We start from the raw sequence: 27,396 nt of genomic DNA on the forward strand, positions 1-27,396 counted from the left end.
CGCTGACACCAAACTCTACATACATTAAGCATAATAGAAACACCGCTACCTGACCCCACCCCCATCCATCTCCCCTCCCTCCACCCCCCTTTCTTTTCTTCTCCCCCTAATGCCTCAACAAATGATTTGTAAAAATGTTACATGGGGGGAAAAAATACGAGGCATTACACTTACACTGTAAAACAAGAAAACCCTTAATAATTTTTTTTTAAAAAATTGCCCTTTTCCCTTATGGGGTACCCAAGAGCCCATATAGTCCTTACATAGGTTTCCTATTGGTAGGAGAAAATAAGAGAGGCCAACCAGAGAATATTGAGAAGCAAAGCTGCTAGTGAGCTTGATCTTTATTGATCTGTTGCAACAGGGTGCTCCCCTCACCCGCAGGAGAGAGGAGGGACCCAGAAAAATGGCGCGCAAGGCCTTATAAAGACTTTTGAAATTGCCACCCTGTCGATCAAGACCACCCCCAGAAACATCATACATACATCACAGAAGGGGTGTAACCTAAGACCACCCCTCAGATACATCACACCTACATCACAGAGAAGGCGGTCTAAAACAGAAATTTGAATGTTGTTTTTCTCCTGTCTGGCAGGTTACTTGATTGGATTGCCTGGGGAGCCTGGCCAGTCTTTTGTAATGATAAATACTTAGTTCCTGGGCCAGGTCACAGGCTCACACCCTATTCGTATCTTAAATGTGCCCTTAAGAGAGGATTTGGGAAGGAAAAGACAATGGGGAGGCTATATTTTTCAGCCAGACTATTATTATTATTATTATTATTTGGGGGGGGGGGGGGATGAACGAATTCCTTTGCCCCACCAATAACCCAGAGATGCACTTTAAATAGAAGCACACATTCCACTCATGTCAAAACACGCTGATTCCCAGACCATCCGCAGGGTGGATTTAGAAGGCCAGATCTGGCCCCCGGACCTTAGGTTGCCTACCCCTGCATATGGGATGGCTGAATATTCCTGCATTGCAGCGGGTTGGGCTAAATGACCCCCCAGGGTCCCTTCCAACTCCCTGACCCTATGACTTCACGGCCTCATTTAAAGACTTGGTCAACTTTGACCATGGAGAAGGAAGGTCACTCGCCTAGAGCGGCCTTCCTTCCTTAGCTGGGAGCGGGAACCATAGACGTCTAACCAATCAAAAGCTCAGGGTTTCCACTTCCGGCTGGGATTCGACGCCGGGATCGGCACTTTACAGGGGCAGCGCTCAACCTCCCGTTTGAGTCCAGAGAGGGCGGAAGTGGCGGCTGCACGTGACCGGAAAGCGGTCCCTGGCCCTTCCGGCAACCGACTTCCGCTTCCTGTTTACGGCCGGAGCGACGAGAGGAAACGAACGTCGATATGTTTGGGGATTCGTGAGGCGAGGGGGGGGGGAGGGGCGCTCTCGACGCCGCCATGAAGAAGTTCTTCCAGGATATCAAAGCGGAGCTGCAGTTCAAGGGAGCCGGGCCGGGCCAGAAGCTCAGCGAGTCGCCTAGGTAACCAGCCCCGCCCCTCCGCGAATGGTGGGCGGGGTCCCCGTTGGGGAGGGGGAGAAGAGAAGGAGGGGCAGGGAAGGGGGCTCCCCAAAGGTCATCTAGTCCAGCCCCCTCTGCAAGGCAACTAGACCGAGGGCCATACAATGTTGTTGTTGTTTAGTCGCTTAGTCGTGTCCGCCTCTTCGTGACCCCCTGGACCAGAGCACGCCAGGCACTCCTGTCTTCCACTGCCTCCCACAGTTTGGTCAAACTCATGCTGGTAGCTTCGAGAACACTGTCCCACCATCTCGTCCTCTGTCGTCCCCTTTTCCTTGTGCCCTCCATCTTTCCCAACATCAGGGTCTTTTCCAGGGAGTCTTCTCTTCTCATGAGGTGACCAAAGTGTTGGAGCCTCAGCTTCAGGATCTGTCCTTCCAGTGAGCACTCAGGGCTGATTTCCTTCAGAATGGAGAGGTTGGATCTTCTTGCAGTCCATGGGACTCTCAAGAGTCTCCTTCAGCACCAGAATTCAAAAGCATCCATTCTTTGGCGATCAGCCTTCTTTATGGTCCAGCTCTCACTTCCATACATCACTACTGGGAAAACTATAGCTTTAACTATACGGACCTTTGTTGGCAAGGTGGTGTCTCTGCTTTTGAAGATGCTGTCCAGGTTTGTCATCGCTTTTCTCCCAAGAAGCAGGCGTCTTTTAATTTCGTGGCTGCTGTCACCATCTGCAGTGATCATGGAGCCCAAGAAAGTAAAATCCCTCACTGCCTCCATTTCTTCCCCTTCTATTTGCCAGGAGGTGATGGGACCAGTGGCCATGATCTTTGTTTTTTTGATGTTGAACCTTTGCTAAAAACTTCCAGGGAAGGAGAGCCCACCACCTTCCACCCCAGTCAGAACAGCTCTTCACTCCTCATGTTCACTCAGAAAACTGGAAGCCATGGGTTTGAGTTCTGCCCTCTAGAGCAGGAGAAAACAAGCTTGTTCCCTCCTCCGTGTGACAGCCCTTCAGAGACTTGAAGATGGCTCTCCTATCTCCTCCCAGTCTCCTCTTTTCCAAGCTAAACATACCCAGCTCCTTCAAACGCTCCTCATTAAGCTTAGCTTGCAGACCCTTGATGGTTGCAGCTTGTCAACATCCTTCTTAAATTGTGGTGCCCAGAATTGGACGTGGGTGGCGCTGTGGGTTAAACCACAGAGCCTAGGACTTGCCAATCAGAAAGTTGGCGGTTGGAATCCCCGCAATGATGGGGTGAGCTCCCATTGCTTGGTCCCAGCTAATGCCAACCTAGCAGTTCGAAAGCACGTCAAGTGCAAGTAGATAAATAGGTACCACTCCGGCGGGAAGGTAAACGGCATTTCCGTGCGCTGCTTTGGTTCGCCAGAAGCGGCTTAGTCATGCTGGCCACATGACCCAGAAGCTGTATGCCGGCTCCCTCGGCCAATAAAGCGAGATGAGCGCCACAACCCGAGAGTCGGTCACGACTGGACCTAATGGTCAGGGGTCCCTTTACCTATTACATTCTTTGATCTGGACACTAGACTTCTGTTGGTGCAGCATAGAATAGCATTAGCCTTTTTTGCTGCTGCATCACACAGTTGACTCATGTTCAGCTTGTGGTCCACCAAGACCCCTAGATCCTTTCCACATGTACCGCTAGCAAGCCAGGTGTCCCCCCATCCCATATTTGTGCATTTGGTTCTTCCTGCCTAAGTGCAGAATCTTACATTTGTCCCTATCGAAATTCGTTTTGTTAGCTTGCGCCCAGTTCTCCAATCCATTAAGGTCTTTTTGAATCCCGATTCTGTTTCCTGCGGCATTCGCTACCCCTCCCAGTTTGGTGTCACCTGCAGATTTGACGAGCGTCCCCTCAATTCCTTTTTTTAAAAAAATAATATTTATTACTTTTACAACAATTTAAGCACTACAAAAAAAGAACAAAAGAAACAATACAATACAAAAACACTACATAACACTAAAACAATAAACTAACAAGACAAAGCAAAAACAACTTAAAACCCATCAAAAAAAAATTCAATATCTTATCTTTCATTCACATATTTCAACGACCTCCTCACACCTCCCTTTTTGTATTCCACTTCTATTAATTATTTCAGCAGTTCCTTTCCATCTTACTCTATCCTGTAATTATCTTAACACAAACTAACCTTATTCTTTCCTTTAATATTCTATTAATCTATTTATACTTAATTCCTTATAACATTTCTACTAAAGCCATAGAACTTCATTCCAACATCCTTCTAACATTCATTAATTTTGCAATATTTCTGTAAATAGTCTTTAAACTTTTTCCAGTCTTCTTCCACCAACTCTTCTCCCTCAACTCCTTCATCCAAGACGTTCTGGGGGGCCTCTGGCTGCAAGTGGGTGCTCCCCAGCCCCTTTGTGATGGTGCTGTGACACTGTGAGGACAGTGGTGGCTGGACAGTGGAGTCCATACTGCCTTGGCTTCTCTGCTGAGCTTTCATTTGCCAGGATGAGCAGAACACCCCACCCCAGAGTGGTGTATGTACCCCCTTCACTATATCAGTCTCTTTTTTTCTCCTGGGAGTATTTCTCTGTTTTGCGTGGAATTCCCTGCGCTTTATGAATAGGTGTGTAAGTCATCTTCCTGGTCGTTTATCTGTAATTGGGCAGGTAGGTAGCCAGCCTTGCCCTGAGAGTTGTGAAAGGCTGTAAGCTGCAATACCAGCTCAGCCTGGGATGTGGTCAGTAACTTTTAGGGAAGCTGGCAGAGGCTTTTAAACATCAAGAAACAGGTCGGCTCCATCTTGAAAGGCATTGGAGTTTAAACAGGCTGGTCATGTGTGTGTGTGTGTGTCTCTGTCTCTGTGTCTGTGTGTATGTATGTATATATGTGTGTGTGTGTGTGTGTATGTGTGTGTGTGTATATATATATATATATATATATATATAAAACATATTGATAATTTTTAGTTTTATAGTAAAGGTAAAGGTACCCCAGTCACGGACGATTCTATAGGCCAAGGGAGCCGGCATTTGCCCACAGACAGCTTCCGGGTCATGTGGCCAACATGTCTAAGCCGCTTCTGGAGAACCAGAGCAGCGCACGGAAATGCCGTTTACCTTCCCGCCGGAGCAGTACCTATTTATCTACTTGCACTTTGACGTGCTTTCGAAATGCTAGGAGCAGGGACCGAGCAACGGGAGCTCACCCCGTTGCGGGGATTCGAACTGCCGACCTTCTGATCGGCAAGCCCTAGGCTCTGTGGTTTAACCCACAGCGCCACCCGTGTCCCTTTTAGTTTTATACATTTCAATAATTTTACAGTCATTTTAACATTTCAAAACCTGACTTCCTTCCCCCCTCTTTCTGCAGTTCCTTAAATTTATTTTTAATACTTTCTGCATATCCAAATTAACTTAATTTGTTCATTTATTCATCTGCTTTAAATATATACTTTTTAATAAAACTGCGGGTTATTAAAAGAACCCTCCCAATGTTTTTATCTGTTTACCGTTTGCTTGGAAACATTCAATGGTCTGTGGACCTTTTAGTTCTCTTTGTTGGCGCAAAATTCCCGCTGTTTTATGCAATTCCTTCTGCAGGGGTGAGGAATCTGTGGCCTGCCAGATGTTGTGACTAAATTTCCCATCATCCCTGACTGGGGCTAGTGGGACTTGGAGCCCAGCGACAGCTGGAAGACCTCGAGTTCCCCAGCCTTGCCTTACCGCTTAAAAACCAAACTAGCATTCTCTTGCATTTTCAAGTTGATACATTTCATTAGTTTTACGACCAATTTAACACTTCAAAGTTTGACTTCCTTCCCCCTCTTTCTACGGATCCTTAAATTTATTTTTTAATGTCTCCTGCTTTTCCAAATTCATTTAATTTGCTCGTTTAGTTATCTACTTTAACTATATTCTTTTACGAAACTGCAGGTTATTACAGTAACCCTGCCATTGTTTTTATCTGTTTGCAATTTATCTGTAAACCATTTCCGTTCTTTTAGAAAAAAAAAGTTATATTGATTTCTTATTCTTCCGGTAAGTTTCACCCTTTTTGCATATTCCATAAATTTTTGTATCCATTCTTCCTTTGCTGGGACTTCTTCTTCTTTCCACTTTTGGGTAAAGGCAAAGGGACCCCTGACCATTAGGTCCAGTCATGGCCGACTCTGGGGTTGCGGCGCTCATCTCGCTTTATTGGCCGAGGGAGCCGGTGTACAGCTTCCGGGTCATGTGGCCAGCAGGACTAAGCCGCTTCTGGCGAACCAGAGCAGCGCACGGAAACGCCGTTTACCTTCCCGCCGGAGCGGTACCTATTTATCTACTTGCACTTTGACGTGCTTTTGAATTGCTAGGTTGGCAGGAGCAGGGACCGAGCAACGGGAGCAGAACGATGGGGGTGGAGGCGCTCCTTCCGGTATACTGGGCCGAGGCCGTTTAGGGCTTTCAAGGTCAGCACCAAGACTTTGAATTGTGCTCGGAAACGTCCTGGGAGCCAATGTAGGTCTTTCAGGACCGGTGTTATATGGTCCTGGTGGCCGCTCCCAGTCCCCAGTCTAGCTGTCGCATTCTGGATTAGTTGTAGTTTCCAACTTGCTTTCAAAGGTAGCCCCACATAGAGCGCATTGCGGTAGTCCAAGCGAGAGATAACTAGAGCATGCACCACTCTGGCAAGACAGTCTGTTAGGCAGGGAGGGTCTCAGCCTGCGTACCAGATGGAGCTGGTAGACAGCTGCCCTGGACACAGAACTGACCTGCACCTCCATGGACAGCTGTGAGTCCAAAATGACTCCCAGCCTGCGCACCTGGTCCTTCAGGGGCACAGTTGCCCCATTCAGGACCAGGGAGTCCCCCCTCCCACTTGCATGTGGATCAGATGCTCCACCCCCAAGCCACAACCTCTCTCCCCTCGCGCCGTTCGCCACTCTCATCGCCTGCTGCTCTGGAAGACATAACACCCCAAGTACCTGTGGCATCACATCTTCCTTTAATAAAGCCAACACCTTCTCCTGCCTTTAGGCTGACTCAGTTACAGACCAAAAACGGAACAAAAAAAAAGCTTCTTCCTAGCCCGGGATCGGGGAGGAACAAGGTTTGTGGAACGGAACCAACGCTGTTTACCTTCCCGCTGGAACGGTACCTATTTATCTACTTGCATTTTGACGTGCTTTAAAACTGCTAGGTTGGCAGGAGAAGGGACCGAGCAACGGGAGCTCACCCCGTCACGGGGATTCGATGGAGCTGGTAGACAGCTGCTCTGGACACAGAATTGACCTGTGCCCCTTGGAAGGGGTTGGTCGCTCGTGAGTCTCATGGCAACAGTTGTGCTTGACAGGCTCCCTGGCGCTTGTGTTCTTTGTCGGGCCTTCAAAGTGCTTGCGCTTCTCTGCCCTCAAAGTGTCTCCATTTCTCCCCAACAGAGAAAGAGCTCCCAAGGAGAAGCCGAAAGCTGACCCTCCTCCCAAGTGTCGCCAAGGGCCGACCAATGAAGCTCAGATGGCGGCCGCCGCCGCCCTGGCCCGGCTGGAGCAGAAGCCCAAACCTCGCCCCCCCTCATCCCAAGACGCCATCCGGAATCAGGGTAAAAGGGCGAGGGGCAGGAGTTGCTGGCCTGCGTGGCTTAATGAAAGCTCTCTCTCTTTTTGGTTAGTTGCTGATTTATATCAGGGCTCAGCAACCTTTTCAAGTAGGGGGCCGGTCCACCGTCCCTCAGATCATGTGGTGGGCTGGACTATATTTTGAAAAAATAATAATGAATGAATTCCTATGCCCCACAACTAACCCAGAGATGCATTTTAAAGAAAAGGACACATTCTACTCATGTCAAAACACCAGGCAGGCCCCACAAACAACCCAGAGATGCATTTTAAATACCGTATTTTTCGCTCCATAGGACGCACCCGACCGTAGGACGCACCTTGTTTTAGAGGGGGAGAACAAGAAAAAAAATTCTCGCCCTCTCTGCTCAGCGCCCCTTCAGCAAAGCGGCATGAGAAACGGAGCCCCTTCCATTTCTCCACTCACTTGGCTGAAGGGGAGATGGACAGCTCTCCCTCTCTGCTGAAGCCAGGAGAGTCTTGCTCTCCCGGCTTCAGCGAAAGGAACCTGAACTCGCGCTGCACTCCGGAGGCTTCGCATTGCCTTCGCTGAAGCCTGGAGAGCGAGAAGGGTCGGTGCGCACTGACCCCTCTTGCTCTCCAGGCTTCAGCGAAAGCAAAGCGAATCCTCCGGAGTGCGGAGAGAGAGCTCCCTCTGCGCTTCAGAGGCTTCACGTTGCTATCGCTGAAGCCAAGGAGCCTGCATTCGCTCCATAGGACGCACAAACATTTCCCCTTAATTTTTGGAGGGGAAAAAGTGCGTCCTATAGAGCGAAAAATACGGTAAAAGGACACATTCTACTCATGTAATAGCACGCTGATTCCCGGACCGTCCACAGGCCGGATTGAGAAGGCAATTGAGCCGCATCCGGCCCCCGGGCCTTAGTTGCCTACCCCTGATTTATATGTTCTGAGGATCCAGGGCAGCTCTCTCCACGGAAGGCAAGGGAAAGTGCAGCGCCTGTGCTTTTTGGGCAGTGAATCCAGTTTCCTACACACCTTGTGAAAAAGCCTGTGAAGTGCTGCTCACAGTAAAGGTAAAGGTACCCCTGCCCGTACGGGCCAGTCTTGCCAGACTCTGGGGTTGTGCGCCCATCTCACTCAAGAGGCCGGGGGCCAGCGCTGTCCGGAGACACTTCCGGGTCACGTGGCCAGCGTGACAAGCTGCATCTGGCGAGCCAGAGCCGCACACGGAAACGCCATTTACCTTCCCGCTTGTAAGCGGTCCCTATTTATCTACTTGCACCCGGGGGTGCTTTCGAACTGCTAGGTTGGCAGGCGCTGCGACCGAGCAACGGGAGCGCACCCCGCCGTGGGGATTCGAACCGCCGACCTTTTGATCGGCAAGCCCTAGGCGCTGAGGCTTTTACCCACAGCGCCACCCGCGTCCCTCCTGCTCACAGTAGTCCCGTTGAAATGAGCGGCAGCTCTTGCCACGCTGGAACTCTTGGACCTCCAGCAAAACTGACTGGTGGAAGGTTCAGGATAGGCAAAAGAAAGTCGTCAGGGTGTGGTTAAACTCTGGAACTCCCTGCCACAGGAGGCCCAACTGGGATGGCTTTGAAAGAGGATGGAAAAATCCATTGAAGGGCTATCGGGGGCAAAGCAATTCTTTGCCTCCAGGGTCAGAGGCAGTAACGCTCCTGAATATCAATTGCTGGAAACCAGAGGAGGGAAGAGGGTTCGTGTGTGCTTGGGTCCTGTTGGAGCAGCCTTTCTCAACCTGTGAGTCCCCAGATGTTGTTGGACTACAACTCCCATCACCCCTAGCTAGCAAGGCCAGAGCTCAGGGGTGATGGGAGTTGTAGTCCAACAACATCTGGGGACCCACAGGTTGAGAACCGCTGTTCCCCACAGGCCTCTTGTTGGCCACTGTGAGAACGGGGACTAGATGGGCCGTTGTTCTGATCCAGCAGGAATCTTATGTTAATGGGCCTGTGTCACGTCAGTTATTTTCATTGGGTCTACTTGCATTGAAGGTAATTGTGCACAAAGAGAGAGAGAGAGAGAGAGAGAGAAGGTGATGTAAGTTTGGACAGAACTTTAATTTACAGTGGTGCCTCGCAAGACGAAATTAATTCGTTCCGCGAGTTTTGTCGTCTTGCGGTTTTTTTTGTCTTGCGAAGCACGGTGTCGGGAAAGTTTTGGAAAAGCTTCAAAAATCACCAAAGTCTTCAAAAACCTCAAAAAAGGCTACCACACCGCATGCTATGAGTTGCTCCTCGAAGTCCAGTCGCAACTGTATTAACGGTGTTAAGAAAAAGGAAACAAACTTGCAAGACGTTTCCGTATTGCAAAGCAAGCCCATAGGGAAAATCGTCTTCCGAAGCAGCTCAAAAAACAAAAAACCCTTTCGTCTTGCGAGTTTTTTGTCTTGCAGGGCATTCGTCTTGCGAGGTACCACTGTATAGCACACAACCCATGGGTATAGACCCCGAATACAGTGGTACCTCTGGTTGCGAACGTCATCCGTTCCGGAGCCCCGTTCGCAACCTGAAAGGAAGGCAACCCGCGTCTGCGCACATGCGGGTTGCTATTCGCCGCTTCTGCGCATGCACGTGACGTCATTTTGCACATCTGTGCATGCGCGAGCAGCGAAACCCGGAAGTAACCCTTTCCGGTAGTTCCGGGTCGCCGCGGGACGCAACCTGAAAAAACGTATCATGAAGCAAACGTAACACGAGGTATGACTACTTGGTTGCTCCTCTCCTCAAATTTAACTTTTGATGCATATGTTTGTTTTAATTGTTCTTCCAGTGAAAAAGGAGCTTATGGCTGAAGCAGCTGCAAGCGACAAAGGAGCCTCTGTGGATCAGAAGGTAGGAACAGCTGCGTTTGTCGCCTCACCATTTATTAGTAGGTTTTTGACCTGCTCTTTCAGCATTTCTTCAAAGGGTTGGGCTTTCCTTCATTTATTTATTGTTTTGAATTTGTATGACGCTTTTCTGTGTAAATCTGCTCCAAGCAGCTCACAAATGCAAAATCGAGGCATCACTGTCACAATAACAATCAGGTCTGCAGGTAAATCACTTCAAAACCTAACAATCCAATCAATACTTCAGATGGATCTATATCAGGCGTCAGCAACCTGCAGCGTTGTTTAAATCAGCATTTCCCAACCTTGGGCCTCCAGCTGTTTTTGGACTACAACTCCCATAATCCTCAGCTAGCAAGACCAGTGGTCAGGGATGATGGGAATTGTAGTTCAAAAACAGCTGGAGCCCAAGGTTGGGAAACACTGGTTTAAATGACCCATAAGCCGCCCCCGAACCGAGCCGCCCACTCAGTGAGTCCTGACATGCTGCGCTAAACCGGTGCAGTGCGGAGCGGGGACTCGCTTCCGTGGTGCCGGAAATCGTGTCTGCGCAGACGCGACCCAGCCCACGGAGCGATCTCCGCGGGAGTGAACTGGCCCAGGCGAGGTAAACTTTGCCAGTGTGGTGTAGAGGTTAAGAGCGGTGGACTCGTAATCTGGTGAACCGGGTTCGCTTCCCCACTCCTCCACATGCAGCTGCTGGGTGACCTTGGGCCAGTCACACTTCTCTAAAGTCTCTCAGCCCCACTCACCTCACAGAGTGTTTGTTGTGGGGGAGGAAGGGAAAGGAGAATGTTAGCCGCTTTGAGACTCCTTAGGGTAGTGATAAAGCGGGATATCAAATCCAAACTCCTCCTCTTCTTCTTCTTCTTCTTGCCGACCCCTGATCTATATCATGGGTCTGCAAACTTAGGCCCGTGAGCTGGATCAGGCCCAATTGCCTTCTGGATCTGGCCTGCAGACGGTCCAGGAATCGCCGCGTGGATCGCCAGTACGTGCGTTCTTTCCCTCTCCCTCACACGGCGGCGGCGCCTCCTCCCTCCCTCCCTCCTCCTGGCTTCTCCCTGCCCTGCCTAGAGGAGGAAGGGGGCTGGGCTTTGTTGCAGCAGCCGCAGCCCTTGAGCGGCCGCCATTTTAAGCAGCCGCTCTCCAGAGTCCTTTCGTGCGCCGCTCATCTTCCCGCCAGCCCCTGCCGCTTGCAAGACGCAGGTAAGCAGCCACCGGGGATCGTAGTGCTCTTGCAACATTCCTCCCACCCCCAAATATAGTCCGGCCCCCCACAAGGTCTGAGGGACAGTGGACCGGCCCCCTGCTGAAAAGGTTTGCTTGACCCCTGATCTGTATGAACATTGCAGCAGCTAAAGTAATAATAATGATATAATAACAGCCACTCTGTTCCCCAGCCACTCTGGGCAGCTTTCAACAACATATTAAAATACAGTAATGCATCAAACATTAAAGGCTTCCCTAAATAGTCACAAAACAAACTACAATGGGTGTAGGCCTTTTCTTTTTCTTCTTCCAATGGAGCGCCTGCCTTAAATCCCCGCCTCTCTTTAGAATTCTTTACCTGCTCTTCAAGAAGAAGATCCCTCCATGCTGTCCGTCTCAGGAGTCTACTTCACTTGCCCTTTAACGGGGGCCACCGTCCGGAAGGATAAAAGAGAGGCGCAGATCAAAAAGGCCATCCTTGAGGTAAGGTTATTTTGGGGAGTGTGTCGGGGAGGGAGGGAGGGTCTCTGATGTCTCGACAGAGAGTGCATTCCCACCCACCCAGCTTTATAGATTTGTTAACAGGAAAAAAAAATTCAAACATTAACAAGTTTTGCCTGGGAAGACAAAAGTACCAAAATGCAGCACAGCTGCAAAGGGATAATAAAGTATCCTATCATTCAGAATTGAGGGACGCGGGTGGTGCTGTGGGTAAAACTCAGTGCCTAGGACTTGCCGATCAGAAGGTCGGCGGTTCGAATCCCCGCGATGGGGTGAGCTCCCATTGCTTGGTCCCTGCTCCTGCCAACCTAGCAGTTCGAAAGCACTCTTAAGTGCAAGTAGATAAATAGGTACCGCTTTATAGCGGGAAGGTAAACGGCGTTTCCGTGTGCTGCGCTGCTGCTGGCTCGCCCGAGCAGCTTAGTCACGCTGGCCACGTGACCCGGAAGTGTCTCCGGACAGCGCTGGCTCCCGGCCTCTAGAGCGAGATGAACACGCAACCCTAGAGTCGGACACAACTGGCCCGTACGGGCAGGGGTACCTTTACCTTTACCTTTATCATTCAGAATATGTGCATATATTTGCTTACTTTGAGTATCTCAGCCAGCTTTTTTCACTCATGAGATCCTGTAAAGCACCATGATAGTTAATGTAGCTCCATAACCTGACTGTTTGGAATCCTGCTTCTGAGATGCCACCAGGCACTGCTCTTGTATTTCCAAGCCTGTCTCCGCAACCTTAGGGACGGGAAACTTAACTTCCTCAAATTAAAGCTGAGGTTCACAGAACACTGAATTACATGGATAGGACCAAATAATAAAGTATCAGTGCATGCAAAGGTTTCCTTTAAAAGTAACACATATACCGTATTTTTCGCTCCATAGGGCGCACCGGACCATAGGGCGCACCTAGGTGTTTTTTTTTGGGGGGGGGGAATCAATAAAAAAAACTTATGTCCCCCCCCCCAGCCCCAAATTGCAGCGTACAGGCTGCACAACCTCTCCCTTCCGGAGGGGTTGCGCAGGGCTATGGCAGAAGCCAAGGCAGCGAGCGGGATGGATCCTACTCACTGTTTTCGCTTCCTCTTTAGCCCCACGCAACCTCTCCCTACCGGGAGAGGCTGCGCAGTGCTAAAGAAGCCATAGCCCCGTGCAGCTTCTCCCTGCCGGAGGGGCTGCGCATGGCTATCCCTGAAGCCTGGAGAGCGAGAGGGGTCGGTACACACCGACGCCTCTCGCTCTCCAGGCTTCAGCGAAAGCAACATGAAGCCTCCGGAGCGTGGAGAGAGCGCTCCCTCTGTGCTTCGGAGGCTTAGCGTTGCTATCGCTGAAGCCAAGGAGCCTGCATTCGCTCCATAGGACGCACAAACATTTCCCCTCAATTTTTGGAGGGGAAAAAGTTTGTCCAATAGAGCGAAAAATACGGTAGATAAAAATAAAAGGAGTTGTAATGTAAAAGATTTTCCAAGTCCGTCTTGATACCATGCGGATGGCTGCATGCAAGACTTAACGTCTGTATATGTATCTCTTGGCAGACAACGCTTTGGGTTCGGCAGTTGTTTTTAAAATGATCAAAGTTTCGTAGAAGTAAATAAAAGTGTTCTCCACCGGTGAGCTCCATCATCACGGAGGACAAAAGGTTCGATAAACAGCCGTACCTCGGAAGTCGAACGGAATCCGTTCCGGAAGTCTGTTCGACTTCCAAAACGTTTGGAAACCAAGGCACGGCTTCCAATTGGCTGCAGGAAGCTCCTGCAGCCAATCGGAAGCCCCGTTGGACGTTCGGCTTCCAAAAATAATTCGCAAACCGGAACAGTCACTTCCGGGTTTGCAGCATTCGGGAGCCAAAATGTTCGAGAACTTAAGCTTTTCGAAAACCAAGGTGTGACTGTAGTCTTAAACGAGCCAGACATTTGCATATACCGGTGGTATTTGCATACCATATTTTTTGCTCTATAAGACTCACTTTTTCCCTCGTAAAAAGTAAGGGGAAATGTGTGTGCGTCTTATGGAGCAAATGCAGGCTGCATAGCTATCCCAGAAGCCAGAACAGGAAGAGGGATTGCTGCTTTCGCTGTGCAGCGATCCCTCTTGCCGTTCTGGCTTCTGGGATTCAGGATATTTTTTTCTTGTTTTCCTCCCCCCAAAACTAGGTGCGTCTTGTGGTCTGGTGTGTCTTATAGAGCGAAAAATACGGTATACTGAATGACCACATGCCTCTGTACGAGAAATAAATTCACGCTACAGAGCTCTGCCTTTTGGATCCTTCTAGTTTGTAAGGTGCCTTTTCAAGAAGGGAGTCTGCCAAACCCTTGAATACCTGCAACTCAAGTTATTAAGATTAGAGGCCTTTCAGAATTTGGCAGCACAGTCCAGGGCATTTCTGTTTCTTCATCTCCCCAGCATGCTGCCCAAGACCCCGTGGCTGCTGCCGTCATGGAAATCCACACTTGCAACAGGGACCGGGAAAAGGTCAAACTCGGAGTGGAGACCATTGCAAAGTAAGCGGAGCCTGGTGGCTGTCAGTGTGTTCCCCCCTCCCCCCCCCGTTCCTTTTTTTTGTAATAATTTTGTCCGGTCTTACAATAGGAACCTGACATAGCGAGCCTCTGATTTTCCCGGGAAAGGTACCAGCAGGGGTAGTATCAGTTCAGCCCTGGCTTGCTCATATTTTGCACAGTGCAACAAAATACGTTTTATGGGATCGATGTCTTGAGCACACGAGCAAAGTCTGTCCTGGTAGGGAACTCCTGTCAACCTGCCGTCCAACACTGCAGAAGGAAAGACGTTTAGTCCGGCTTTGGTGAAAAGCCTTCGATAGTTTGGTACTGTCGGGTTTTTGCAAGAACCAGTGATCCCTATATTCTGAACAAAATTCTTGTTTAACCTGGAGGTAGGCTGTATGAATTGTGTATTGCTTTGTAACGATTTGTTGGGCCTCTGGACCGTAATAAAGATTGTTGTTGTTGTAATAATTTTTTATTAAGTTTTACCATTTAATATTCAACACAATTATCATATATAAAAAATAGAATAAAACAAAACTCCCCGCCCCGTGCCTTCCCTCCGCTTCCCTTTCTGGTTCTTTAACAATTTGCCACTTCTGCTTAAATTTTATCTTATTTTTCATCTTTTAGCTGAATGCTCTTACATTCTTATCATTTTTGTACCGAATTTTCTTCCGGTTACTTCTTACATTGAATTAATTTCCATATTGCCGTTTCTTCACCTTTACTCTGGTTTTCTTAACCGTTAAGTGTTTTACTCAAACCCTGCTAGTAAGTCCATTTCTTTACAATATTTCTGTAAATACAACATGAACGATTCCCAGTCTTTTTTTAAAGTCTCTGTTGTCTTTGTCTCTGAGTCGTCCTGTGAGTTTCGCCATTTCTGCATATTCCATATGCTTACCTTGCCATTCTTCTTTCGTTGGTATCTTGTCGTCTTTCCTTTTTGGGGCTAGTAAAATCCTAGAGCCTTCCAGATGTTTGGGACTACAACTCCCATCATCCCTAGCTAACAGGACCAGTGGTCAGGGATGATGGGAATTGTAGTCCCAAACCTCTGGAGGGCCAGAGTTTGCCTATGCCTGTTCTAGCCGCTGTTATAGTATCCATGAATACCTTCTTCTGCTCTTCTGGCCATTCCTGCCCTATAATACCTAAAAAGAAAGCTTTTAACCTTTAATTTGAATTCAGCCTGATCTTTTATTTCCCTTTTCTTCCCTCCCCCTCCCCTTTTATGAAGATTACCCGCTCTGAGACCCCAAAGCTAATTCTCCCCTGGCCTCCTCGCTGGCCCAAGTAGGACCAATTCAGCCAGCTAGCCCTGGAGATTGTTGTTGTTGTTTAGTCGTTTAGTTGTGTCCGCCTCTTCGTGACCCCCTGGACCAGAGCACACCAGGTACTCCTGTCTTCCGCTGCCTTCCGCAGTTTGGTCAAACTCATGCTGGTAGCTTCAAGAACACTGTCCCACCATCTCGTCCTCTGTCGTCCCCTTCTCCTTGTGCCCTCCATCTTTCCCAACATCAGGGTCTTTTCCAGGGAGTCTTCTCTTCTCATGAGGTGGCCAAAGTACTGGAGCCTCAGCTTCAGGATCTGTCCTTCCAGTGAGCACTCAGGGCTGATTTCCTTAAGAATGGATACGTTTGATCTTCTTGCAGTCCATGGGACTCTCCAGAGTCTCCTCCAGCACCATAATTCAAAAGCATCCATTATTTGGCAATCAGCCTTCTTTATGGTCCATCCTGGAGATTATTTCCCCTAAATTGATTTCTGAATTTTGAATTGTATTGTTATTCATGCTTTTATACCGTATTTATGCTGCTTTTACAATTAAGTGTTTTATATTTGTTGTTAGCTGCCCTGAGCCCAGTTTTTGAACCGGGAAGGGCTGGGTATAAATAAAAATTTATTATTAGGGGGGGAAACCCTTCTGACAAGCCTCCTATTTAAAAAACCTATGAAAATGGTATAAAAAGTCCCTATTGAACTTGGTGCTACTTCCTTTTGAATGGAAGCTTGAGCGAACTGGTGCCCAGAATGACAACTTGTCTTCCTTCCCAAGGTACCTTGACAACATCCACCTCCACCCAGAGGAAGACAAGTACCGGAAAATCAAACTGCAGAACAAAGTGTTCCAGGTGGGTGCCTTTCAGAGGAGGGTCTCCCTGGGTGCTGCTGGAGTACAACTCCGCTCGTCCCAGACAACTGTCCCTGCCAGGAGCTGGGCCTTGTGGGAGTTGAGGGCCCAGTAATGGGACGCGGGTGGCACTGTGGGTTAAACCACAGAGCCTAGGACTTGCCGATCAGAAGGTCAGCGGTTCGAATCCCCGCGACGGGGTGAGCTCCCGTTGCTCGGTCCCTGCTCCTGCCAACCTAGCGGTTCGAAAGCACCTCAAATTGCAAGTAGATAAATAGGTACCACTCTGGCGGGAAGATAAACGGCGTTTCTGTGCGCTGCTCTGGTTTGCCAGAAGCGGCTTAGTCCTGCTGGCCACATGACCCAGAAGCTGTACACCAGCTCCCTTGCCCTATAGAGTGAGATGAGCGCCGCAACTCCAGAGTCGTCCACGACTGGACCTAATGGTCAGGGGTCCCTTTACCTTTACCTAATGTTCACGTTCCCAAACCCTGCTCTCGCTAGAGCTTGGCAGAAACCATCTCACAGAAAAATGAAGACTACAAAACTGAAGGATAAGCCCCATTTGGCATGTCAGCTCAGGGGCTAAGATCGCTTGAAGCTAAGATTGTTGTGACATCAGGTGTGGGGCAGGTGGCCGTGGTTTGGGGCGAGGCTCATGCTGGGTCAGATTTGGCCCACAGCTCACAGGGTCTCTGCCCCTCACTTAAATCGCCTTATATTGTTGAACAGACTTTGGCAGAGGGTGCAAAGGCAAGCGACACAAAACTGAAATAACCAGCCTCAGGGAGTTGTGTGGGATGGCAGGAAAGGCTTGCAGGAAAAGAAATAAACAGCACGGATTCGTTTGGCTTCCTCCTAGGAAAGGATCCACTGCCTGGAGGGGACGCACAAGTTTTTCCAGGCCGTTGGGTTTGAAAAGGCCACCCTAAGCGTCCCGGGACAAGGTAAGGCTCAGCGTAGCCGCTGAAAGGCTGAGCTGCAGACGAGAAGGTGCCGTCTCACGAACTCACAAGGTGGCCCTGGGCAAGCCGCACAGAATCTTGGCAAGTCACAGATGGGGACAAGGATAAGACCCGCCGAACTTACAGGATTGTTGCCAGGATTACAAGGCGAGAAGCACTTTGAACACTGTACAGAATGCTTCTGGTTTCATTTAGGTCAGATGGGGGATTCCTGGATGAGGGTTTCTCCAGGCCCTTTTAATTTCCCTTGTGATTGGAAGCTCTTCTGTCCATCTTCAAGCCACCTTTTAAGAGCTGCTGTGGTGGAGATATACGGTGGACGCTCGGGTTGCGAACGTGATCCATGCGGGAGGCACGTTCACAACCCGCAGCGCCGCGTCTGGGTGAGCTCCCGTTGCTCGGTCCCTGCTCCTGCCAACCTAGCAGTTCGAAAGCACGTCAAAGTAGATAAATAGGTACCGCTCCGGCGGGAAGGTAAACGGCGTTTCCGTGCACTGCTCTGGTTCGTCAGAAGCGGCTTAGTCCTGCTGGCCACATGACCCGGAAGCTGTACGCCAGCTCCCTCGGCCAGTAAAGCGAGATGAGCGCTGCAACCCCAGAGTCGGCCATGACTGGACCTAATGGTCAGGGGTCCCTTTACCCCATTCAGGACCAGGGAGTCCTCCACACCTGCCCACCCCGTCCCCTTAGCAAGTGCCGAGTGCTAAGAGGATCCCTCTCTTTTCCTCCCCTCTCCATCCCTTTAGAAGAGGCCACAGAGGACTTCTATGTCCTGAAGGAGGGGAAGCTGGGCGACCTGAAGGAGCACAAGGAGAAGCTTCTGAGCGGGGAGCCGCTCCGGGCCCAGCTGGACCGCCAGCTCCGCGTCTTCAAGCCGTCCCCCCAGGCCTCCCGCTTCGAGCTGCCAAGCGACTTCTTCAGCATCACCGCTGAGGAGCTCAAGCGGGAACAGAGGCTCCGGTGAGTGATGCCGCCTCGACTGAAAGGCTCACAGGCCACACGTCGTTTTCTTTTTCTTTTTTTTAAAATTAATTTTATTGGGTTTTCCACAAATATAACAAAAACCACAAAGCAAAATAACAACACAAAAACAAAACAAAAATACACAAATAACAACAAACTTAATTCTTTGAAAATCCCACCCTTTAAAACCTCTTAATTGACTTCCTTTGAGAGCCAGCATGGTGTAGTGGTTAAGAGCGGTGGACTCGTAATCTGGTGAACTGGGTTCGCTTCCCCGCTCCTCCACCTGCAGCTGCTGGGTGACCTTGGGCCAGTCACACTTCTCTGAAGTCTCTCAGCCCCACTCACCTCACAGAGTGTTTGTTGTGGGGGAGGAAGGGAAAGGAGAACGTTAGCCGCTTTGAGACTCCTTCGGGTAGTGATAAAGCGGGATATCAAATCCAAACTCTTCTTCTCTAGTCCCTCCCTTCTGAGTTTCCTTATAATTGAATGTAACGGCTTTCCAATATCATTATTAAACTAAAGATCAGTCCAACACAGGCCATATGTTTTTGCCGCTGCCTCCCAAGCTCGGTCCGGGGGTTGCTTTGAAAATCTTTTTTTTTAAAATCAGTGTTTAAGTACATTTCGCAGAACATCAGGACTTGAACCCAGGAAGCTGTTGCTTTGCAGGGTCGTTAGTTGTTAAAAGCAGCACTCCACAGTGACAAACCTATTTTAAAACTGCTCCCTTAAGCCACAGATTTAGTCTGCTGCCGGTGTGCCTGGGAACGGGGACTTTGGTTTCCACATCCCATAATACCAGGGGTCAGCAAACTTACTGCACCTTGGGCCGGTGTCTCCAGCGCCGATCGCACGGCGGGCTGGAGGGCGGCGGAGCACGTGCCCATACACATGGGCACACGCTATTTCTGGCGCACTTTCGGGTCGGAGGAGCACCGGAAATAGCTTGTGCGCAAGTGCACAGGCCTCCTCTGACCCGGATGTGCACCGGGAATAACGCTTGCGCATGCAGGAATAACGCTCATGCGCACAAGCTATTTCCGGTGCTCCTCCAACCCGGAAGTGGGCCCCCCAAAAAGGAAAAGGCGGCCAGCTGCTCATTGTATTTTAGATCTGGAAACCGCTGCGGATGTGTCTGCGACACCAGTTGTTGGGTCCGCCTTCCAATGTGGTCCCTCTCTCTTTTGCCTCTGAAGGACAGAAGCGGTTGAGAAGGCGTCGATGCTGAGAACGAAGGCCATGCGGGAGAAGGAGGAGCAGAGGGAGCTGAGAAAGTACAACTACGCCTTGCTGCGCATCCGCTTCCCGGACGGGTACATCTTACAAGGTACGTGCGAAAGCTCTGAATGGGAACCAGAGCCCGGCCAAAGGCCGCCAGCCACCCAGTGCTCAGTCGACACAGGTTGCTTCATCCTAAGTCTTTGGGCTGGAGGAATGGATGCCTTAAAGAAATATTATAGCACGATGACCTCGCGAGCAGCGTTAGAAACTGAGATATGAAAGCCAGGAGCTAAATGGCGCCTTAAACCTAGGTTATGGGCGCAACAACGGAATGTACAGTGGTACCTCGGGTTACATACGCTTCAGGTTACAGACTCTGCTAACCCAGAAATAGTACCTCGGGTTAGGAACTTTGCTTCAGGATGAGAACAGAAATCGCGTGACGGCAGCAGCGGGAGGCCCCATTAGCTAAATTGGTGCTTCAGGTTAAGAACAGTTTCAGGTTAAGAACGGACCTCTGGAACGAATTAAGTACATAACCAGAGGTACCACTGTATTCTTATAACAAGAATACAAAGCTGAAAAGGAATGAACTGCAGCTAAAATCTTACGGTCGTTTTTCACATGGTCTAGTTCAGGGGTCAGCAAACTTTTTCAGCAGGGGGCCGGTCCACTGTCCCTCAGACCTTGTGGTGGGCCGGACTATATTTTGGGGAAAAAATAATGAACGAATTCCTATGCCCTACAAATAACCCAGAGATGCATTTTAAATAAAAGCACATTCTACTCATGTAAAAACACGCTGATTCCCGGACCACCCATGGTCTACTACTTCCCCTGCCCACCCCCACTAATATTCTTAAGAGCATGGGTAGATTTGCAACCGAGAAACCACGGTTCCTGGGATCCTTTTGAGTGAAGTCACAGGCTTCAAATGCGTGTTGAATGTGCTTCAAATGCATGGCGTGGGTTTGCCCTGCACAAATTTCCGAATCTGCACAAAACACTAGAGAATAAATTTTCTTTCTTTCTGGCGCAGGGACGTTCTACGCCCGGGAGCCTGTCTCGGCCCTTTACCAGTTTGTGCGAGAGACACTACAGAACAACTGGCTCCCCTTTGAGCTTCTGGCCCCCGGAGGCCACAAACTGACCGACGAGAGCATGGCGCTCAATGAATGTGGCCTGGTAAGTGTGGGCACCTTGCTTAAGTCTCCTTGCCAATGACGGGGGGGTCAGGTGCGGTCCTGTCCACGTCGAAACCTGGAGCAAGCACCACTACATTGTTGAATGGTCTCTTTAAATTTGAAGGTTCATTATTGTTCCACAAGATGTGTATGTCTTTAAGGGCCAGAGCAAATAACATGACCTAGTTTTACAGCTGTGAAGCAGTATAGCAGGTGCTGTTTAGTTGTGTTAATTAAGCTGTGTTAGCAATTAGGTATAGTATATAAAGAGCAGCACCTAGCTCTCTCAGTACCCTGGGGGCTGGGTTATGCTTATTGATATGTTTAGTGTAAAAGGGAGTTTTTGCTTTTGTTAGTAAAACCTTGCTAAAGTTGCCGTATTTTTCGCTCTATAAGACGCACCAGACCACAAGACGCACCTAGTTTTTGGAGGAGGAAAACAAGAAAAAATATATTCTGAATCTCAGAAGCCAGAACAGCAAGAGGGATCGCTGCGCAGCGAAAGCAGCAATCCCTCTTGCTGTTCTGGCTTCTGGGATAGCTGCGCAGCCTGCATTCGCTCCATAAGACGCACACACATTTCCCCTTACTTTTTAGGAGGGAAAAAGTGAGTCTTATAGAGCAAAAAATACGGTATTTTGCGTTCCTTGTAATGTGTGGTCTCCCCAGGAAGCTTTCTGTAGTGCAACTAATCTGCAAATAGCCAACATGAATATGATGGGGCTTTCATGTCCCTTAACGGCAGGATCCATCCTTTGAACTGTGCTCCTCTAAGGAAGCTTGGGTTGGACAGTTGTACACCCTGTGTGATTCAGGTGAAATTTTTCATTTTGGCCTAGGTGATTTTTGGAAGAACTTGGGGAGCAGGGCAGGGGAGGGAAGGACTCTAAATGACAAGAGTCTGAAATCTGAGGATATGCACCGAAACCATATGACACCGGTCCTGAAAGACCTGCACTGGCTCCCAGTACGTTTCCTGCGAGAAGTGAGGTTACAGGGAACCAGGCAGAGGGCCTTCTCGGTGGTGGCGCCCGCCCTGTGGAACGCCCTCCCACCAGATGTCAAGGAAATAAAGAACTATCTGGCTTTTAGAAGACATCTGAAGGCAACCCTGTTTAGGGAAGTTTTTAATGTTTGGTTTTATCGTGTTTTTCATATTCTGTTGGGAGTCGCCCAGAGTGGATGGGACGGCTTGGGAAAAACCCCGGTGCGGAACCAGTCCCCCCCTCCCGTTTTTCCCCAAAGCCATTTTTTAGAAGTCCATGAGAAAACGACAAAGAGGGAAGAGCCAGAAGAAATGGAAAATGATAGCAGTAGTTCAGAAAATGAGATAAACTGAATGTATATGTTGTGTCTTCTGGTTGTTTTTTAAAGCACTACTCAAAAGGGTAGACCTTCTATAGAGCTTAAATTTTGAGGTGGACCTTAACTTTATTTGCTGTTGGTTCTAAGGGGCAAATCTGATTATTTTTTCATGTTGATGGTTTCTTGCTTTTTTTTGTTGCTTTTGAGGGAAAGGGGTGTGTGGTTACCTGTTTTATTGCAAGCACAATACAGTGGTACCTCAGGTTACATACACTTCAGGTTCCGCACTCCGCTAACCCAGAAATAGTGCTTCAGGTTAAGAACTTTGCTTCAGGATAAGAACAGAAATCGGGCTGCGGGGGCAGCAGGAGGCCCCATTAGCTAAAGTGGTGCTTCAGCTTAAGAACAGACCTCCGGAACGAATTAAGTACTTAACCCGAGGTAAAAAAAGGTAAAGGTACCCCTGCCCGTACGGGCCAGTCTTGACAGACTCTAGGGTTGTGCGCTCATCTCACTCTATAGGCCGGGAGCCAGCGCTGTCTGGAGACACTTCCGGGTCACGTGGCCAGCGTGATGAAGCTGCATCTGGTGAGCCAGCGCAGCACACGGAAACGCCGTTTACCTTCCCGCCAGAAAGCGGTCCCTATTTATCTACTTGCACCCAGAGGTGCTTTCGAACTGCTAGGTTGGCAGGCGCTGGGACCGAACGACATGAGCGCACCCCGCCGCAGGGATTCGAACCGCCGACCATGTGATCGGCAAGTCCTAGGCGCTGAGGTTTTACCCACAGCGCCACCTGCGTCTCTTAACCCGAGGTACCACTGTACTTTTATCTACTCTGCGTTTCACACAATTTGTAAAGCCATACTGAACTTTGTTTCAATTTTTCCTAAATTTCCATTTCCCCCCGGAAAAAAATAGGGGGGGCGGACGTTTCCCCCCCCCCCCCCATGGCTTCAAAATTTCCAGAAATTTTACACCTCTAGTCCTAATAACGCCAAGTGCCTTTGTTTCTTCCCCAAGGTGCCGTCTGCCCTTCTGACATTCGCCTGGGATGCCGACGTCATGGCGGATATCAAGGCTTCCGGCGGGGAGCGCATGGAGAGCGTTCTGAAGCCGGACCTCCTGCTGGCCGTGCAGACCCTGTCCTGAAAATAAAAGCAAACCGGGATTAGATCCAGCCCCGCCCCTTGTGGTCCCCTTCTCCCGTGTTTTTTACGGACGCTGCTTCGGACGCTCCAGTAACTCCCTGTCTTGTGAACACTAAATGGGGGCGGAAATAGGGAGTGGGGAGGCTGCTGTTTTTCCTAGTATTAGGGCCCTGGAATCAGAGTAGCTGTGGCCGGAGCAGTTGCCTCGCCGGGCAGTAGCGCATGGAGGACTTGGAACTGGTTCAAAACGAGTTGGATCCAGAGAGATATTTTTACAGGGCTGCTTATTTTTTGTCTTCTATTTATAACCTTCCCTCGGAGGGGTCCTAACCTCTTTCTAGCCTCAAAACGAAGCTTCTTGCTGGGGAAAAACAAGGATCAAAACACTACCCTGCCCTGGCGACACGAATCGGCTTGTTCCGAGGGGCCAAGAGCGCTTCCTTTTTGCTTCCGTTCCACAAACCTTGTTCCTCCCCGATCCCAGGCTAGGAAGAAGCTTTTCTTTTTGTTTCGTTTTTGGTCTGTAACTGAGTCAGCCTAAAGGCAGGAGAAGCTGTTGGCTTTATTAAAGGAAGATATGCTGCCACAAGTACTTGGGGTGTTTTGTCTTCCAGAGCAGCAGGCGATGAGAGTGGCGAACGGCGTGAGGGGAGAGAGGTTGTGGCTTGGGGGTGGAGCATCTGATCCGCATGCAAGTGGGAGGGGAGTCTCCCTGGTCCTGAATGGGGCAACTGTGCCCCTGAAGGACCAGGTGCGCAGCCTGGGAGTCGTTTTGGACTCACAGCTGTCCATGGAGGCACAGGTCAAATCTGTATCCAGGGCAGCTGTTTACCAGCTCCATCTGGTACGCAGGCTGAGACCCTCCCTGCCCACAGACTGTCTCACCAGAGTGGTGCATGATCTGGTTATCTCCCGCTTGGACTACTGCCATGCGCTCCACGTGGGGCTACCTTTGAAAGTGAGTCGGAAACTTCAACTAATCCAGAATGCGGCTGCCAGACTGGTGACTGGGAGCGGCTGCCAGGACCATATACCACCAGTCCTAAAAGACCTGCATTGGCTCCCAGTAAATTTCCAAGCACAATTCAAAGTGTTGGTGCTGACCTTTAAAGCCCTAAACGGCCTTGGCCCAGTATACCTGAAGGAGCGTCTCCACCCCCATCGTCCAGCCCAGACACTGAGGTCCACCTCCAAGGGCCTTCTGGCAGTTCCCTCCCTGCTAGAAGTGAGGTTACAGGGAACCAGGCAGAGGGCCTTCTCAGTGGTGGCTCCCTCCCATCAGATGTCAAGGAAATAAAACAACTGCCTGACTTTTAGAAGACCTCTGAAGGCAGCCCTGTATAGGGTTTTTAATGTTTGACATTTTATTATGGTTTTTCTATGCCCAGAGTGGCTGGGGCAACCCAGCCAGATAAGTGGGGTATAAATAATAACAGTACTAGACCCCAGGTAAGATCTTGCATGTCGCCAGGGTAAGACATTGAAACTCTGCTATCCTCCTTCATGTTATTCCCCCATTAGAGGTCTGGAGGGCGGCAACACGAGAACGGGCCTTTTCTGTGGTGGCTCCCCATTTATGCAACGCTCTCCCCAGGGAGGCTTGCCTGTCACCTGCCCCACCTATCTTTTAGGTGCCGGGGGGGGGGGAATGTTCTCTATAACCAAGCTTTGGCAGATTAGCATTCTGCAGCCTTTCAAATCTGTAAGGAGGGAGAGGCCGTTGGTTTTCGTTTTATGTATTTTGCAGTCCCGTTTTTTATTTTTCTGTCGTGAGCTGCCCTGTGATCTTCGAAGGGCAGTTATACAAATTTAGTAATAAAAGTACTGTTACTATGACCTTCAGGTCTCATGGTGGCTGATAGCAATTTGAAATTCCATATTAAATATTAAAAGCAATTAAAATAGAGTCACAGGAATAGGGTGAGGGGCGGGAGAGCTGGGACCACTCTGGAAGTTGTTAAGTCTTACAAATAATGGTCAGCATGGGCAAAGATGAGGCCCCTCACCTTTGCTTTATACCCAGAAGCTTCCATTTAGTCCATGCCAGGGCGACTGCAGATTGCTTTGCAGAAACAAGTGTGTACCTTAGAGTGGAGGAATGAGCTATAGAAGCAGTTTGCTCTCTTCACCTGTTTTTGGATTTATCTGAAAGCGGGGTTTCCTGCTGAAAGGGATGGATGTCATCTTCTTTGGCGATCCCTTGTAGCAGAGTAAGATTGTCTTCCATGAACACTGTCTTAATCGGCAGTCCGTAAGTGGCTGTGGAGGCCAATTCTGGATCCACACGTCCTTCCACAGTGGGAACATAGGTTTCTGGGCAGGAGTTGATCACTGTGTGGATTTACCAAGCGTGCCTTCCTCTTAGCACGTTTCTCCCTTTGGTCCTGAGTTCGAGTGTCTTCAAAGCCCAGGACAACTTTGGTCAAGGCTGTTCGTTTGCCCCCCCCCTAAATATAGCCCCCCCAATGTCTGAGGGACCAGCCCCCTGCTGAAAAGGTTTGCTGACCCCTGTTGTATACTTTCCCCTGGGACTAAGGAATGGGTCCTGCTCCTAGGTAACATTGTGTGCATCCTGAAGTATTATGGGATGTTCGAAGGGCATAGCTGACTTCCCATGGGAATGAGGCCCCCGGGGAGCGGAAGCAGCGACAACTTAATGTTGTGCCATGCCCCGCCCCAAATTTCAGGACTGCTGCCCACTGATCAAAAAAAGGTTGGGCGCTGCTTGTTAGCATTTCATTCCTCCGTTGCTGGGTACGTGATTGTTACATCACATGTCAGTGTTTACTTTCTAGGTGTGGAAAGTGTGAGAATGGAAGTCAGTCTTATCTCTCTTCTGCTATACTGTAAGGTAAAGGGACCCCGGACCATTAGGTCCAGTCGTGGCCAACTCTGGGGTTGCGGAGCTCATACCGCTTTATTTGCCGAGGGAGCTGACGTACAGCTTCCGGGTCATGTGGCCAGCACGACTAAGCTGCTTCTGGCGAACCAGAGCAGCGCACGGAAAACGGCGTTTACCTTCCTGTCAGAGCGGTACCTATTTATCTACTTGCACTTTGACGTGCTTTTGAACTGCTAGGTTGGCAGGAGCAGGGACCGAGCAACGGGAGCTCACCCTGTCGCGAGGATTCAAACTGCCAGCCTTCTGATCAGCAAGTCCTAGGCTCTGTGGTTTAACCCACAGCGCCACCCGCGTCCCTTCTGCTATACTGTACTTTTGTACTTTTCTTTACTCTCTCTCTTGGAGAAGAACTGAGAAGAACGCCATGATTGCTTTGTCCTGTATACATTGCTTAATACATACTTCGAATGCACACACTCGCGCTCCACAATCGTTTCTGCTATACTCTGCTGATAAGAGTGTGCACATGTCTTTAGATATGTGTCGCTGGTGCGCACTGGGACTGATTTGTGAACGTCCCGAGCTGCGCTTCATCAGGAAGACGCCCGGAGAGGTCTGTCTCATTCCGGGGGCTGCGTGTGCCCCCCCCCCCGGCTTGTTCTGACACTGCTGGTACAATCTCCAGTTCAGCTTCTTTAGAGCATCGGATGGGGAAGATGCAAGACTCCACCTGAAACACTGTACTGCTGCCAGTTAAGGTCGACAGTGCAGGACTACATGGTCAAGAGGCAGTTTCCATGTTCCTAAAGGGGACGTACCGTATTTTTCACCCTATAGGGCGCACCAGACCATAGGGCGCACCTAGGTGTGTTTTTTTTTTGGGGGGGGGAATAAAGAAAAAATAATACCCCCCCCCCCAGCCCCAAAGAGCAAAGAAGCCAAGACAACCAGCGGGATCCATCTCAGTGGCTGTCTTGGCTTCCTCTTTAGCCACGGGGCCGGGGAAGCCTAAGCAACCTTGCCTTCGCTCCTGGTGCTTGCTGCTATCCGCAAGCCTTCAGAGCCCGGTGGGAACTCCCGCCGGGCTCCCAAGGCTTGCGGATAGCTTCCTGAAGCCTGGAGAGCGAGAGGGGTCAGTGCGCACCGACCCCTCTTGCTCTCCAGGCTTCAGCGAAAGCCTGCACTCCATAGGACGCACACACGTTTCCCCTTCGTTTTTGGTGGGGGAAAAGTGCGTCCTATAGGGCGAAAAATTCCAAGGCCAGCATCCATGTGCAGACTAAAGCTGCGGCTTTGTCACTTCTGGCCCCAGGTTTCCTCCTCCAGCTGCCAGAGTGGATGTGAAAGATCAGCTGAGACTGGGAAAGGAGACCAGGGGCCTTTGTGCTGCTGATGTGAATGGAATAGAAGGGATGAGCAGGCATGGATTTGAGGCATGAGGTGTGTTCCTGGCACACTTTTAAACCCCTCTCCCCCCACCTAGACAAAATGCGACAGGTATCCCCATTTGTATGGGGCACAC

The 27,396-nt window shown here is 49.8% G+C and overlaps 1 protein-coding gene across 4 annotated transcripts; it reads left to right on the plus strand.

Moving 5' to 3' along the window:
• Positions 1-1,309: 1,309 nt before the first annotated feature.
• UBXN6 (UBX domain protein 6) lies at positions 1,310-23,621 on the plus strand. 4 transcript variants are annotated; one of them, XM_028713595.2, is made up of 12 exons: positions 1,310-1,495; positions 6,896-7,056; positions 9,830-9,891; positions 10,801-10,878; positions 11,448-11,582; positions 14,003-14,100; positions 16,166-16,241; positions 17,103-17,187; positions 17,952-18,165; positions 19,368-19,498; positions 20,432-20,577; positions 22,905-23,621. In XM_028713595.2, exons 1-12 carry the CDS (start codon positions 1,413-1,415, stop codon positions 23,031-23,033), a joined length of 1,398 nt encoding a protein of 465 aa, XP_028569428.2. In that variant the 5' UTR covers positions 1,310-1,412; the 3' UTR covers positions 23,034-23,621. The 4 variants fall into 4 exon arrangements, with proteins under 4 accessions (XP_028569428.2, XP_028569429.2, XP_077778004.1 ...); XM_077921878.1 differs by having other exon boundaries at positions 1,332-1,495; positions 6,896-7,120; XM_028713596.2 differs by lacking the exon at positions 10,801-10,878 and having other exon boundaries at positions 1,311-1,495.
• Positions 23,622-27,396: the final 3,775 nt, after the last annotated feature.

The sequence above is a fragment of the Podarcis muralis genome, chromosome 18, assembly GCF_964188315.1.
Source record: "Podarcis muralis chromosome 18, rPodMur119.hap1.1, whole genome shotgun sequence".
NCBI lineage: Eukaryota > Metazoa > Chordata > Lepidosauria > Squamata > Lacertidae > Podarcis > Podarcis muralis.

Bases quoted from the DNA above. Each gene is read 5' to 3' on its own strand.
- UBXN6 (XM_028713595.2), top strand. From the start codon at position 1,413: ATGAAGAAGTTCTTCCAGGATATCAAAGCGGAGCTGCAGTTCAAGGGA. The intron at 7,057-9,829 runs GTAAAAGGGCGA...TTGTTCTTCCAG, and splicing joins AGACGCCATCCGGAATCAGG to TGAAAAAGGAGCTTATGGCT. The intron at 19,499-20,431 runs GTACGTGCGAAA...TTTCTGGCGCAG, and splicing joins GGACGGGTACATCTTACAAG to GGACGTTCTACGCCCGGGAG.